Source organism: Mesoplodon bidens (assembly GCF_964165515.1).
Source record: "Mesoplodon bidens genome assembly, chromosome: 6".
NCBI classification, from domain to species: domain Eukaryota; kingdom Metazoa; phylum Chordata; class Mammalia; order Artiodactyla; family Ziphiidae; genus Mesoplodon; species Mesoplodon bidens.
In genome coordinates this window covers 8043317-8055870 of record NC_138162.1, presented here as the reverse complement: position 1 = coordinate 8055870, position 12554 = coordinate 8043317, and the positions used below count along the sequence as shown (strand labels likewise).

Below are 12554 nucleotides of genomic sequence, written 5' to 3'. Positions count from 1 at the left end.
TGCTCCGTTGAGAGAACTGGCCTCATGCATCCATATTGGCCTCAGGCCTGCTATACTGTAGCACTCAGTAGATACCTTTCCCCAGCTTGACTCAGTTGTCTTATATTGGGGGACAAAGAGACCTGGCTTTGAATCCCAGCTCCATAGCTCCCTCGCTGCGTGGCCTTGGGCAGGCCACTTCACCCCTCTGAACCTGTTTCTTCTTCTGTAACTTTGGCCCCATAATAGCAACTTCCTAAGAGGGGTGCTATAAAGTTCTAGGGGTCTGACACATAACAACACAGGGCCGGGCACAGTCAGTACCCAGCCGGTGTGGGCAGAATGTCCATGGGATTGCAGGGCTGTGGGCATCACACAGCCACTCTTTGTATCCCCCTATCCAGTGACTCCTTGTCTCCCCAGACAGACCGGCAGCCAAGAGCACCCCACCCCACGAGCCTTTCTTCTTCTCTCAATATGCCCCGTACCCTGTTCCTACTCGGGGGAGGAAAACAGAGGGTCCAGACCGGCCAGGGTCAAACAGCTGGCCAGTGGCTCCCTTTCCTACTCTGTGACTCAGTTTCCCTAAATGCTAAATGGCAGCAGGACCAGAGGCTCTCTCAGAGCCCGGTCAGTTGATCGGCAAACATTCCTGAGTATTGGCCACATGCCCTGTTTTGCCAGCTTAGCTGATCCATGGAAACAGGAAACATTTCCCTCCAACCAGCAAATCAGAAGTCAAAGTCAGTGAGAAATTGTCTCTGGCTAGGACCTAATTTCTTCTCACTTTCACCTGGGCAGCCTTCTGAAGGGCTTCTGACTGCTCCTTCCTGCCTTCCTCCCCAGGGAAGGGCTGAGGGCCTGAGGCCCTGAGGGGAAGTGACTGGCGATGTCAGGGTTCAGGCCAGGGATGGTGGGGTGGAAGAGGTGACACCACCGGAACTTTTGCTGAGGCCTCTGCCCACAGGATGTGACTTAGGGAGGGCTCATGAGAAACAAGTAGGGGCCCCAGCCTGAGAGTGTGATGGTGGAAGCCACACAAGCCCATGGCAGACCTACCCCCCTCCAATGTTACTATCCCCTCCCACACCTCCCACCGGCATCCAAGGCACCCAGCCAGTGGTGCTGTGACATGACTGTGCCCTAACTCCACCCTCAGCCCAGATGGGTGGGGTCCTGACACGGGTAATTGCTTGGGGTTGGCACCAGACTGACCTGGTTCAAATACCAGTATGGCAACTGGCCAGCCATTTGACCCTGACCAATGATGGCACTTCCGAATTTCAGTCCTTCTGAGTACAATAGAGGTAATAATAGTATAATATTGCTGAGTGAGAATTGAGATAATTCCCATAAAGTGCGAAGCGTACAGCTTGGACCATTTATTTTCCCTTGATAAATTGTACTTACTACAATTATTTTCTCCCTCCTTGCCCTCCCCACCCCCAATGTAGCCAATGGCCACTCTGCTTCTAATAGTGTGCCCAAGAAGCTGACCCCAGATCACACCCTGACATGCCTCAACCCCCTGCTGGTCTACACTGCCTTCAGGAGAGTGCTCTCTGCTCCTCACCTGACCCTCAAGACCTTCCCTGGCAGGGTCCCCCATGGCAGAATAGGGTCCCCCATGGCAGAACAGGGTCTCTTGGGACACCAGGATCACCAGACCCATTCCTGACTGCTCCTACAAGGAAGCTTCAAGGCCAAGCCATGTGAGCTAAGAGGTGGAGAGCAACCGGGGAAAGGTACTGGGGTGCAATCAGAGAGCACAGCCCTGAAGGCAGGGAGGCCCAGGGGGTAGGAAACAGTGTGGTCACAACTTACGAGGGAAGGTGGAAAGAGCCTCAAATGTCAAAATTTGGTTTTTCGTGAAGACAGTGGAGGGAAATACATACAGACTCCACTTCAGAATGATCTGGCGCGTGCTCCGAGGGGGACAGATGGAGAGGGCAGCCTGGGGAGGACAGGACTCAGGATCCATTGGCAGAGGACTGGAGAGGAGGGGCAGATTGAAGAGGTGCACAGGAGTTGGAAAGACAGCCTTGTTGGGGGCTGGTTTTCGAGTAGGGCTGGAGGAAGAAAGAGGAGGCTCCTGGAGCCAGAAAGGTATCAGAAAGATGCTGGAGAAGGGCCAGGGTAGGGAAAGGGGGCACAGGACCAGAGAAGGAGATGGGTGGATGGTCGGCTTGGTGCCTGGCACATAAGGACAACAGGCCTCAAACAGCACGACTGCTGTCCTCCTGGGCAGACTGTAAATAGCCTGTGTCAAGAGAATCCTCTTCAGACTCAGACAGACAAGGTTCGAGTCCCAGCTTTGTCACTGTGTGACCTTGAGCAAATGACCTCACCTCTCTGAGCCTCAATGTGCTCTTCTGTAAAATTGGTTAGCGATCCTGACTATGGGGCTGTTGATTCAGGATTCAGCAGGAACGCCCAGCACTTCCTGAGCACACAAGGGTGCAGAGTAAATGCTAGCTACTTTTGTGACTACTGACCCCGGGCGCGACCAGCTTGGGCGCAGCTCAGCGGGGACGGGGGTCCTGTGGGTTTCATCCCTGCCTCCCGGAGAACAGGGGGTCCAGGGCTGGAAGGCCTGGGCTTTGCTCGCTCGCCGCCTCCAATGTCGCCGCGCCCCCTGGCGGCTGTCAGTTGCCATATCAACGGCGGGTGGCAGGGGCCCGGGGAGGCGGCGGTGGCGGCCGTTCTCTCCTCCCCAGGCCGGAGGCCGCTCCCTCGGCACCTCCCGCCTTCGCCTGTGAGGGGGGTGCACCCCTAGCTGGGGAGGAAGGGGCTCCCCGCGGGAGCTAGCATGTGTAGGTAAACTGAGGCACGCGGCGAGTCGCCCCGCAGCCAGGTGTAGAGCGCGGGGCCCCACCTCCGAAGGCGGAGGAGGGGCCGCGGGCGGTGACGCGCCGAGGGCGGCGGGCGGACAGGGAGCGGGCGGCGGCGGCGGGCGGCGGCGGGCGGCGGGCGGCGGCGGGCGGCGGCGGCGGCGGCGGCGGCGGCGGCGGCGGGCAGCGGCGGCGGCGGCGGCAGGTGCGGCCGCGAAGGGTGGGAGGGAGGAGTGAGGGGGCGGGAGGAGGGGGAGGGGAGGGCGAGGCTGGGGCACCTCCCCCTTTATAACGCGCCCCCTCCCGGGCTCTCGGGCCGCCTCCTCATCGGCTCTTCCCGTCCGGCCCCCTCGCCCGGCCGCCCCGGGCCCGGGCCCGGCCAGGGAGCCCCCAGGCCGCGGCTCGGGGGCCGCCCCCCCGCCCCGCGCCCAGCGCAGCCTGGCGGAGGCGGTGCCGTCGGAGGAGGAGGAGCAGGGCACTGCGGCTGGCCCCGGATCGGGCGCCAGAGCGGCAGCGGCTTCGGCAGCGGCGGCGGCCCGAGCCGATGCAGCGGGACGCACCACCCCGAGCCCCAGCCCCGGCGCCCCGGCTCCCCGCGCCCCCGATCGGGGCCGCCGCCAGCAGTGGCGGCGGCGGAGGCGGGGGCAGCGGCGGTGGCGGAGGCGCCTCTGCAGCTCCGGCTCCTCCTGGCCTCTCGGGAACTACAAGTCCCAGGGGGCCTGGCGGCGGGCGGCGGACGGAAGAGGTGGGGTCGGCGCCGCGAGGCCGGAAGTGGCCGTGGAGGCGGAAGTGGCGCGGCCGCGGAGGGGCCTGGAGCACGGCGGCGGGACCCGGAGCGGGAGCAGCGACGGCGGCGGCGGCTGGAGGTGGCGGCGGCGCACTGGAGGCGGCCATGGCAAAGCAGTACGACTCGGTGGAATGCCCCTTTTGTGATGAGGTGTCCAAATATGAGAAGCTCGCTAAAATCGGCCAAGGCACCTTCGGGTAAGGCTTGGCCCCCGGGGACCGGGAGCCCTGAGCCTGCACCCCCCCGGGCCGACGTTGGGACGCCCAGGCCCGGGCCCAGTTGGTCGGGAAGCCATTTAGGCACAGACTTGTTCCCTGGTCTCGCTAGGCCGCGCCGCAGCCCGCCCGGGCCTGACAGGGCCGGCTGGCGGGGAGGAGCTTGAGGCCCTTGATGGGGGGCAGGGAGGGGTTGGCAGAGAGGAGCATGTGAGTGGAACGGGATCTCTCTGCGAGACTCCCGGGTGAGGAGAAGGGGCAGAGGGAAGGAGGTAGAGGCTCGGAGAGGGACCGAAGACACCGCGTGGTGGGGTAGCCGAGTGCCCTGGGTACCCGGCCCAGCCCCGCCCGGATTCCCTTTCCTGTTCTCCTCTGGTGGGGGAGGGGCGGGCCCTGCGGAAATGGCCTGAAGAGTCCTCTTGGGTCCCCCTCTCGGCCTGCAGGGAGGTGTTTAAGGCAAAGCATCGCAAGACCGGCCAAAAAGTGGCTCTGAAGAAGGTACTGATGGAGAATGAGAAGGAGGGGGTGAGTACGGGTGGGGTGGGCAGGTCGGCCAGCTCCCTTGGGCGTGAGGTTGGGTTTCCACCCTGCTGCTTCTGGGGCTCTCACGTATAGATTCAGTTTACGTGTTTGGAAATTTCCATATTCCAGGGAATTTGACTTCCAAGTTAAATCTTTTAATTCAAATGTTTTGAAGCCGCTTCATAGTTCATTCTTAGGCGAAGATGGTTGGTGGCAGGAGGGGGAGCCCACGCTTGCACGGAGTGCACCTTGGTTCCTGAAGTTAGGAAGGCTTTGAGCACTTTTACTTTAGGGTTTAATTTTGTTGAATGTAAAATAATAAGTTATATGCAATGACTTTAAAAGGGTGACTGGTATTCACTTGAAAAACAACAGTGCCTTCCACCCCCCGCCCCATCTTAGCTCTAGTCCAGCTTTCAAGAGACTTGCTTCTTTAATTTTGTATTTGTTAACCATCTCACAGGTAAACACAGGCATAGAACTAAAACTTACAAGGTTGAAGAAACTGTGGAGCATTTAATAACTAGTAATAGAGCACTTGTGTGAAGTATCGCTATTTCAATTCGTTGTCTGAAACCAGCTCCTTGAGGGGTACATACTGTTACACCCATCTGACACATACGGCATTTGAGACAGCTAATGTCAGAGCCTACGCTCTTACTCTGTCTCCCAGCCTTTGACCCTTCCTGTGGACTCCCTGGCCAGTTCCTTGGTCTGTGGTGCGCTCACCCACTTTTGACCTTCTCCTGTCTTTTTCCCACCCAGTTCCCCATCACAGCCTTGCGGGAAATCAAGATCCTCCAGCTTCTAAAACACGAGAATGTGGTCAACTTGATTGAGATCTGTCGAACCAAAGGTAAGTTGTTCGGATCTCATCCGCATTTTCAGATGGAGGAAGTGAGGCTTATTGCTTAAGGTTTTGTTTGCAAAAGTTGGAACTGGACACACTTACATTGCCTCTTCTTAACCCAGACATACCAAGTGTGACTGCTTTCTGTGGCCCTTTCTTCAGAGCAGGTGCCTCCTCGGGGCCTGCCACAGTACCCAGCCCGGAGGAGGCGCTCAGAAAATATTTTACCTGTGAAGGAATTCGCACCTGGATATCCAGGGGTCCATAGGTTGGAGAGGGTAGGAGCTGCTTGTGGGAAAGTGAGTTGCATATGAGATTTTTCATTTTTTTCTTGTCCCTCTCTCTCCCCCTCATTCTTCCGGTCTCAGCTTCCCCCTATAACCGCTGCAAAGGCAGTATATACCTTGTGTTTGACTTCTGCGAGCATGACCTTGCCGGGCTGCTGAGCAACGTGTTGGTCAAGTTCACCCTGTCTGAGATCAAGAGGGTCATGCAGATGTTGCTCAATGGTCTCTACTACATCCACAGGAACAAGGTGGGGGCCAGAGTAGGGGAGGAGAGACCAAGGCTTGGGCTGGCCTTTGCTCTCACTGTGGGGTGGGTGTGGCTAAAGGACCCTCGGGAACCCTCACCTTTGTGCTTCCTGCAGATCCTGCACAGGGATATGAAGGCGGCTAATGTGCTCATCACCCGTGATGGAGTTCTGAAGCTGGCAGACTTTGGGCTGGCCCGGGCCTTCAGCCTGGCCAAGAACAGCCAGCCCAACCGCTACACCAACCGTGTGGTGACGCTCTGGTACCGGCCCCCGGAGCTGTTGCTCGGTGAGGACTCTCCCGAGCTGGCAGAGGGAAGCAGGGGCTGGGCACTTACCCGGCCTCAGCCCCCCACTGCCAGGGCTTCTTGAGCCCCCGGCCCGGGGGCATTGCCTCTCAGGAGGCTGTCGGGCTCAAGGGCCCCTCCTGGTGTGCTCTTCTTCTCAGGGGAGCGGGACTACGGCCCCCCCATTGACCTGTGGGGTGCTGGGTGCATCATGGCAGAGATGTGGACCCGCAGCCCTATCATGCAGGGCAACACAGAGCAGCACCAGCTTGCCCTCATCAGCCAGCTCTGTGGCTCCATCACTCCTGAGGTATGGAGTCGGGCTGCCTGGCCCCCTGGGCCCCACGGGCTGCAGAGAAGTCTTCCTGGCCGGGGAGGGGTGGGTGCTGAATAGAGGAAAAGCTCCATTCTGGAGAGGTTGCTGGTGGATGGTTGGGGTCTGCTGTTTAGAGCCACACAGACTGTTCAAGTCTCGGCTGCATCCCTTTAGTTCTGTGGCTTTGGGGAGGGTGTCAGAGCCCCTCACTTCAGCGCTGAGCTGCTCTGCTGTGAGACAGCTGTGGTTCTATCAGGCTTGGTGCACATATGCCAGACAATTTGTGTCAAAGGACCTGGTACTTGGTGTTTGCCACATATGTGGTTCCTGCTGCTTTCACCTTGGAGGGGTCAAGTTTGCCTTCCAGGGGCGGTCTGGGAGCTTCTGAACGGAGAATGTTTAGTCCCTTCAAGTGCTTGACCAGTGGACCAGCCACGTACCCCCTGAACTGACTACATCCTCTTTTGCATGCCTCCCACCCCAGGTGTGGCCAAATGTGGACAAGTACGAGCTGTTTGAGAAACTGGATCTGGTCAAGGGCCAGAAGCGGAAGGTGAAGGACAGGCTGAAGGCCTATGTGCGTGACCCCTACGCGCTGGACCTCATCGACAAGTTGCTGGTGCTGGATCCCGCCCAGCGCATCGACAGTGATGACGCCCTGAACCACGACTTCTTCTGGTCCGACCCCATGCCCTCGGACCTCAAGGGCATGCTATCCACCCACCTGACGTCCATGTTTGAGTACCTAGCACCGCCACGCCGGAAGGGCAGCCAGATCACCCAGCAGTCCACCAACCAGAGCCGCAACCCCGCCACCACCAACCAGACGGAGTTTGAACGTGTCTTCTGAGGGCCAGCTGCTGTTGCTTCTCATTAGGGCCGTTGTTTTATTTTTTCTTCTGCTCTGTGACTTGTGTTGTGGAGATGTGGGGGCATTTGAGTTTTTTCTCTAGTGCATATTTTATTTAATCCCCACCCTGGGCATCAGGAACCAACCGAGCAGACTGGAAAAAAGCTTTGGCTGAGAGTCCAGGAAGGCACTTGGGCTGCCTCACTTCGTTCCCTGGCTTTTGGGGTGATGCCCAGAGGGTCTCCATTTACCTTAGGACAGGAATGAGATGGGAGGAAAGGTGCACCCCACTGGTGACTTTCTAAGAGATCCCAGCATACTGGGAGGAGGGGACAGGTCCCCCACCCATCCCCAGCCCTCCTCATGGGATGAGAAGCTGGCGTAGGGGACAGAACCAGCCTTGGGAATGGGCTGCTCTTGGCCTAACCCTCAGAAGCTCGGGGGCTGGCAGAAACTCTTGGTTTCTTCAATAGGACAATTTTATCGTGTTTGTTCAATTGTTCAGAGACATTCCTGGATGCAGTTCGGTCAGTAACAATTAAAGTTGACTCTTTTTCAGTAAATGACTCTGTGCTCTGTGTTATGTTCAGACCCCCAGCTCTTAACCCTGTAGCTGACCTTTGAGATTTGATCTGTCGAGTCTTGGTTCTTTTCTTTGACCCAGTTCATGTCCCATGACATACCTTCAGAGGACTTCGTCTTTTCTGTTTTTCTCTTGAGTACCTTCCAGAACATTTGCCATCATGCTCCCCACCGGGCAGGTACCATGATGTGGTACCTCAGTGTCTGAGGAAGCAGGGGAGACATGAGAAATCGGGCTCAGTCTGCTGATGAGGGAACTGGAGACAGCCTGCTGTGATCTACATCTGCAGCGGTGACCGGGGTGGGGGTGGCGTGGGGTGGAGGCACAGTCTGCTGTGGCGCACACGTGTTCACACTTGACTCATGAGCACGGGAGGCTGCGGAGGCTCCTCATCAGTGGAATGACAATAGTTAAATCTGAAACTTGCAAAACTTCTCAGGCTGCTGAATAGAGGGTGCAAGAGAGGAAATGACCAGAGAAGCTGAAGGATCTCCAGGGGCCTGGGGAGGTGGCAGTAGCCTGGATTAGGGGGGCAAGTGGGCAGGAGGACAGAGAAGAGTTAGTGGAAGATTGGATCATGAGGGCTCAGAGCTGGGACCCTTGGAGGAGCAGCACATTCTGGGCGATACATTTCCCGGGAGTCTGAGGTCGGGGACAGCCATGTATGAGGCAAGTTCTTCGTTCTGTCGGGTGGGAGTCCTCGTAGAGGGACCTGGGGAGGAACGTTGGCAAAACCCTTTACCGCAACTGTCCTTTGCTTGTAGGTATTAACTTAGATCACAGCTTCACAAAAGACCAGTGAAAGTAAGAAAAAAATTGTTTGTTTTTTTGCGGTACGCGGGCCTCTCACTGCTGTGGCCTCTGCCATTGCGGAGCACAGGCTCCGGACGTGCAGGCTCAGCGGCCATGGCTCACGGGCCCAGCCGCTCCGTGGCATGTGGGATCTTCCCGGACCGGGGCACGAACCCGTGTCCCCTGCATCGGCAGGCGGACTCTCAACCACTGCGCCACCAGGGAAGCCCAGAAAAAAATTCTTGACTAGTGTGTTCCTTGGGGCTGCCAAACGTGGTGGCTTAAAATAGCAAACTGATTTTCTCAGATCTGGAGGTGAATTTCTGAAATCTGTAGGTGTCATCGGCAGGGCTGTTTCCTTCTGGAGGCTCTGAAGGAGAATCTGTTCCAGCCCTGAGCCTAGGAAGCCTTCAGAGAGCTCTGTACAGTGGGGGACACAGTCTGATGATTTTAAAAAACTCACGGTGGAAAACAGTATGGAGATTCCTCAAAACTAAAAATAGAATTACCATATGATCCAGCAATCCCACTCATGGGCATATATCCAGACAAAACTATAATTCAAAAAGATATATGCACCCCTATGTTTATAGCAGCACTATTCACAATAGCCAAGACACGGAAACAATCTAAATGTCCATCAACAGATAAATGGATAAAGACGTACGTATCTACAGTGGAATACCACTCAGCCATAAAAAACCAAAATGCCCTGCAGCAACTTGGATGCAGCTGGAGATGATCATACTACGTGAAGAAAGTCAGGAAGAGAAAGACAAGTACATATGTTATCACTTACATGTAGAACCTAAAAGAAGACACAAATGAACCTATCTAAGAAACAAAAAGAATCAGGGACGTAGAGAATAGACTGGTGGTTGCCAAGGGGGCGGGGGGTGGGAGAGGGTTGGATTGGGAGTTTGGGATTAGCAGATGCAAACTAGTATATACAGAATGGATAGACAACAAGGTCCTACTGTATAGCACAGGAAACTATATTCAATGCCCTGTGATCAACCATAATGGAAAAGAATATGAAAAAGAATGTGTGTGTATATATATATATCTATACATATATATATATGTGTGTGTGTGTATAACTGAGCCTCTTTGCTGTACAGCAGTAATTAATACAGCATTGTGATTCAACTATACTTCAATAAAAAATAAATTTAAAAAATAAAAAAATACCAATAAAAAACTCACAGTGACTATGCTGAGAAAAACTAAGGAGGTAAAGATGGAAGCAGGGAGATCGGTTAGGGCTATTGTAATAATCTGGGCAGAAGATGATGGTGGCTTGGACCAAGCTGGTCATGAAGCTGGTAGTGAGGAGTGCTTGGATGTATAGGTTATTGTGAGGGCAAATCATTCAGATTGGCTGTGAGTTTGAATGAATGAGGAGTTGAGAGTCCTAGGCTTTGGCTGGAAGGAGGACGGAGCTTCCATCCTTGAGACAGAGAAGGCTGCAGCAGGTCAGGCTGGATTGTGGTTTTCGGGCGGTTTTTGTTTTTCTTTTGGCCACGCCGTATGCATGTGGGATCTTAGTTCCCCGACCAGAGACCAGGGATCGAACCTGTGCCCCCTGCAGTGGAAGGCAGAGTCTTAACCACTGGACCACCAGGGAAGTCCCTGGAGCATGGTTTTGCAATGGTAAATTGGAGGTTGACAGATGGACATCCAGGATGAGTTGGCAGGATATACCTGAACTATATATATAGTTCAGAGCCCCCCAGAGTCTAAACACACCTTTGGGAGTTGCCAGCCTGGTGGTTTTTAAAGTCCCAACGCAGGATGAGATTACATGGGAAGAGCGGAGTAGGGAGACGTGGTCCACTGGGACACTCCAGTGTTCAATGTCATCAGGGAGCTGAGGACAACAACAGATGAAGTAAGAGACCACTGAGGGAATTCCCTGGCGGTCCAGTGTTTGGGACTCCTCACTTTCACTACCGGGGCCCCGGGTTCGATCCCTGGTCAGGGAACTAGGATCCCGCAAGCTGCGCGGCACGGCCAAAAAAAAAAAAAAGAGAGAGAGAGAGAGACCACAGGAAGAGTGAGTTTCAGAAGCTAAGAGACAGAGGGTGTTTTTGAGACATGGGAGTGATCGCCAAGACAAGTGCTCTCGATGGGCCAAGAAGATGGGGGAGAAGACTGACCATCACGTTTAGCCACACTGACCTCAGTGATGACCTTGGCAAGAGCCATTGGGTGGATTGCTTTGGATGAAACCTTGCCGGGCGGAGGAGGATAACTGGAGAACAGGAGGAAGGGGACCAAAGACAAGAAGTAGCAACAATCTACTGTAAAGGAGGATTAGGGAAGGAGCTGGTCTTGTATATTCTAAGACGGGAGCCAGCACGTCATGGAATGACCCACTAGAGAGGGCACGTGTTGATTCTTGTCCTGTACACAGAAGAGCTACGTGGCCCAGTGTACAGTGGCCACACCAGGACTAGAACCTCAAAGGCCACGCTCCAACCCTGTTCTCTGCTACCTCCACGCAGTGTGTCCATGATGTTCAGGGCAGCCTTGCTTGTGGAAAAGGTGGGAAAGCATAAACCTCCATCAGCTTCAATAAGTTAGAGCATGCAGAGTCACTGCACGTCCGATCCCTGACTCACAGGTCTGGGCGGGGCACCTCTAACAAGCTGACGGGGCGATGCTGCCTTGCTGGCCAGGATCTGGGCGGCACAGGTAGAGCACGGCCCTATGATGGGATGCTGGGCCGCCACGTGAAAGGACGAAGTATATACACTATGACAGAAAGACGTTCCAAAGACAACATGTGGATTGGGACTTCCCTGGTGGTCCAGTGGCTAAGACTCCACACTCCTGATTCAGGGGATCCAGGTTCGATCCCTAGTCAGGGAACTAGATCCTACACGCAGCAACTAAAGATCCTGCATACCACAACTAAGACTTGGCACAGCCAAATAAATAAAATAAATATTAAAAACACAGCAACAACACAAAGACAACAGGTGGAAAGAGCAGGTTACAAAATATCTCCTGCTTCTGCAGGAGTGTGATGGAAGCAATGACACTAAGACGTTACCCATGGTTATTTGGGGTGGTTTGTCCTTTATGCTTCTCTGTTGTTTTCTTATATTTCCTGAATTAATATTTTTACTCATGCAATTAAACTGTATTTTAAAACAACCAAAACAGGCCCTAAACCCTGGAGCTTCTGGCTCTGAGCTCTCCCCACCCCCCATCTCCCCATAGAACACCCCAGAGAGGAGGCTGGGACTAGCCGGGCAGGTGTGGGTCTGACCCCTTCAGCCCTGAACCCTGGGGTGATGTGGTGTCATCCCCATCTGTGGAGGGAGGTGTGGAGCCAGGAATAAATGCTCCCAGAGGGCAGGGCCTTGTGGGGGCATCATCCGGAGGCAGCCTGGCACCTGGGAGTCTCCCAAATGCAGGAGTGAGTCAGCCAGCGGTCAAGCGGATGGCTGGAAAGGCTGTGGAAATGGGAACGGCCTTTGCCAGCTTGTCTGGACAGGCCCTCGATGTCACCCTGCAGGCCGAGGACTGGGTCTGTGTCCTGGCATCTTTTTGATCAAATGATTTGGTGACACAGCCCTCCCCCTGGCAGGCTTGGACGCCTTAGGTCAAGGGCACCCCGTGTCCTATCCCCCCTCCCCAGGGATCCCAGCCTGTCAGGGCCAGGGAAACGGCCGTAACAGTAAGGAGAGGTAAGGAGAGGGGTAGGCTGTGATAAGAGAGGCCAGATAAAGCCAGCCCCACTGGGCAGGAAGCCCAGCCCCAAGATCCGGAAGTCTCCCAAGTGCCCCCTCCCTACACACCCCGCTCTGCCTTCTCACCTTTAACCTTCACCAGTTGTTATTTAACTCACAGGGAGATCCTGACTAGTCCTGCGCTCGGAAAACAGCCAGGGAGGCCAAGAGATCCCTGGGCTGATCCCAGGATGAGAGCAGAGACCTATCAGGGAAGACCTGCCTCCCAGCACACTCCCCACCCCCACCGTCACCCAACATCAGGGTGGG

At 55.4% G+C, this 12554-nt stretch overlaps 1 protein-coding gene across 1 annotated transcript; it reads left to right on the top strand.

Moving 5' to 3' along the window:
* The first annotated feature begins 3082 nt into the window (after window positions 1–3082).
* CDK9 (cyclin dependent kinase 9) lies at window positions 3083–7732 on the top strand. Its single transcript, XM_081236514.1, has 7 exons — window positions 3083–3794; window positions 4256–4337; window positions 5100–5190; window positions 5553–5719; window positions 5834–6005; window positions 6165–6313; window positions 6804–7732. Exons 1-7 carry the CDS (start codon window positions 3355–3357, stop codon window positions 7167–7169), a joined length of 1467 nt encoding a protein of 488 aa, XP_081092640.1. The 5' UTR covers window positions 3083–3354; the 3' UTR covers window positions 7170–7732.
* The last annotated feature ends 4822 nt before the right edge of the window (window positions 7733–12554 follow it).

Coding starts and splice junctions, on each gene's coding strand:
- CDK9 (XM_081236514.1), top strand. CDS start 3,355: ATGCAGCGGGACGCACCACCCCGAGCCCCAGCCCCGGCGCCCCGGCTC. Junction 3,795..4,255: donor ATCGGCCAAGGCACCTTCGG/GTAAGGCTTGGC, acceptor CTCGGCCTGCAG/GGAGGTGTTTAAGGCAAAGC. Junction 6,006..6,164: donor GCCCCCGGAGCTGTTGCTCG/GTGAGGACTCTC, acceptor TCTTCTTCTCAG/GGGAGCGGGACTACGGCCCC.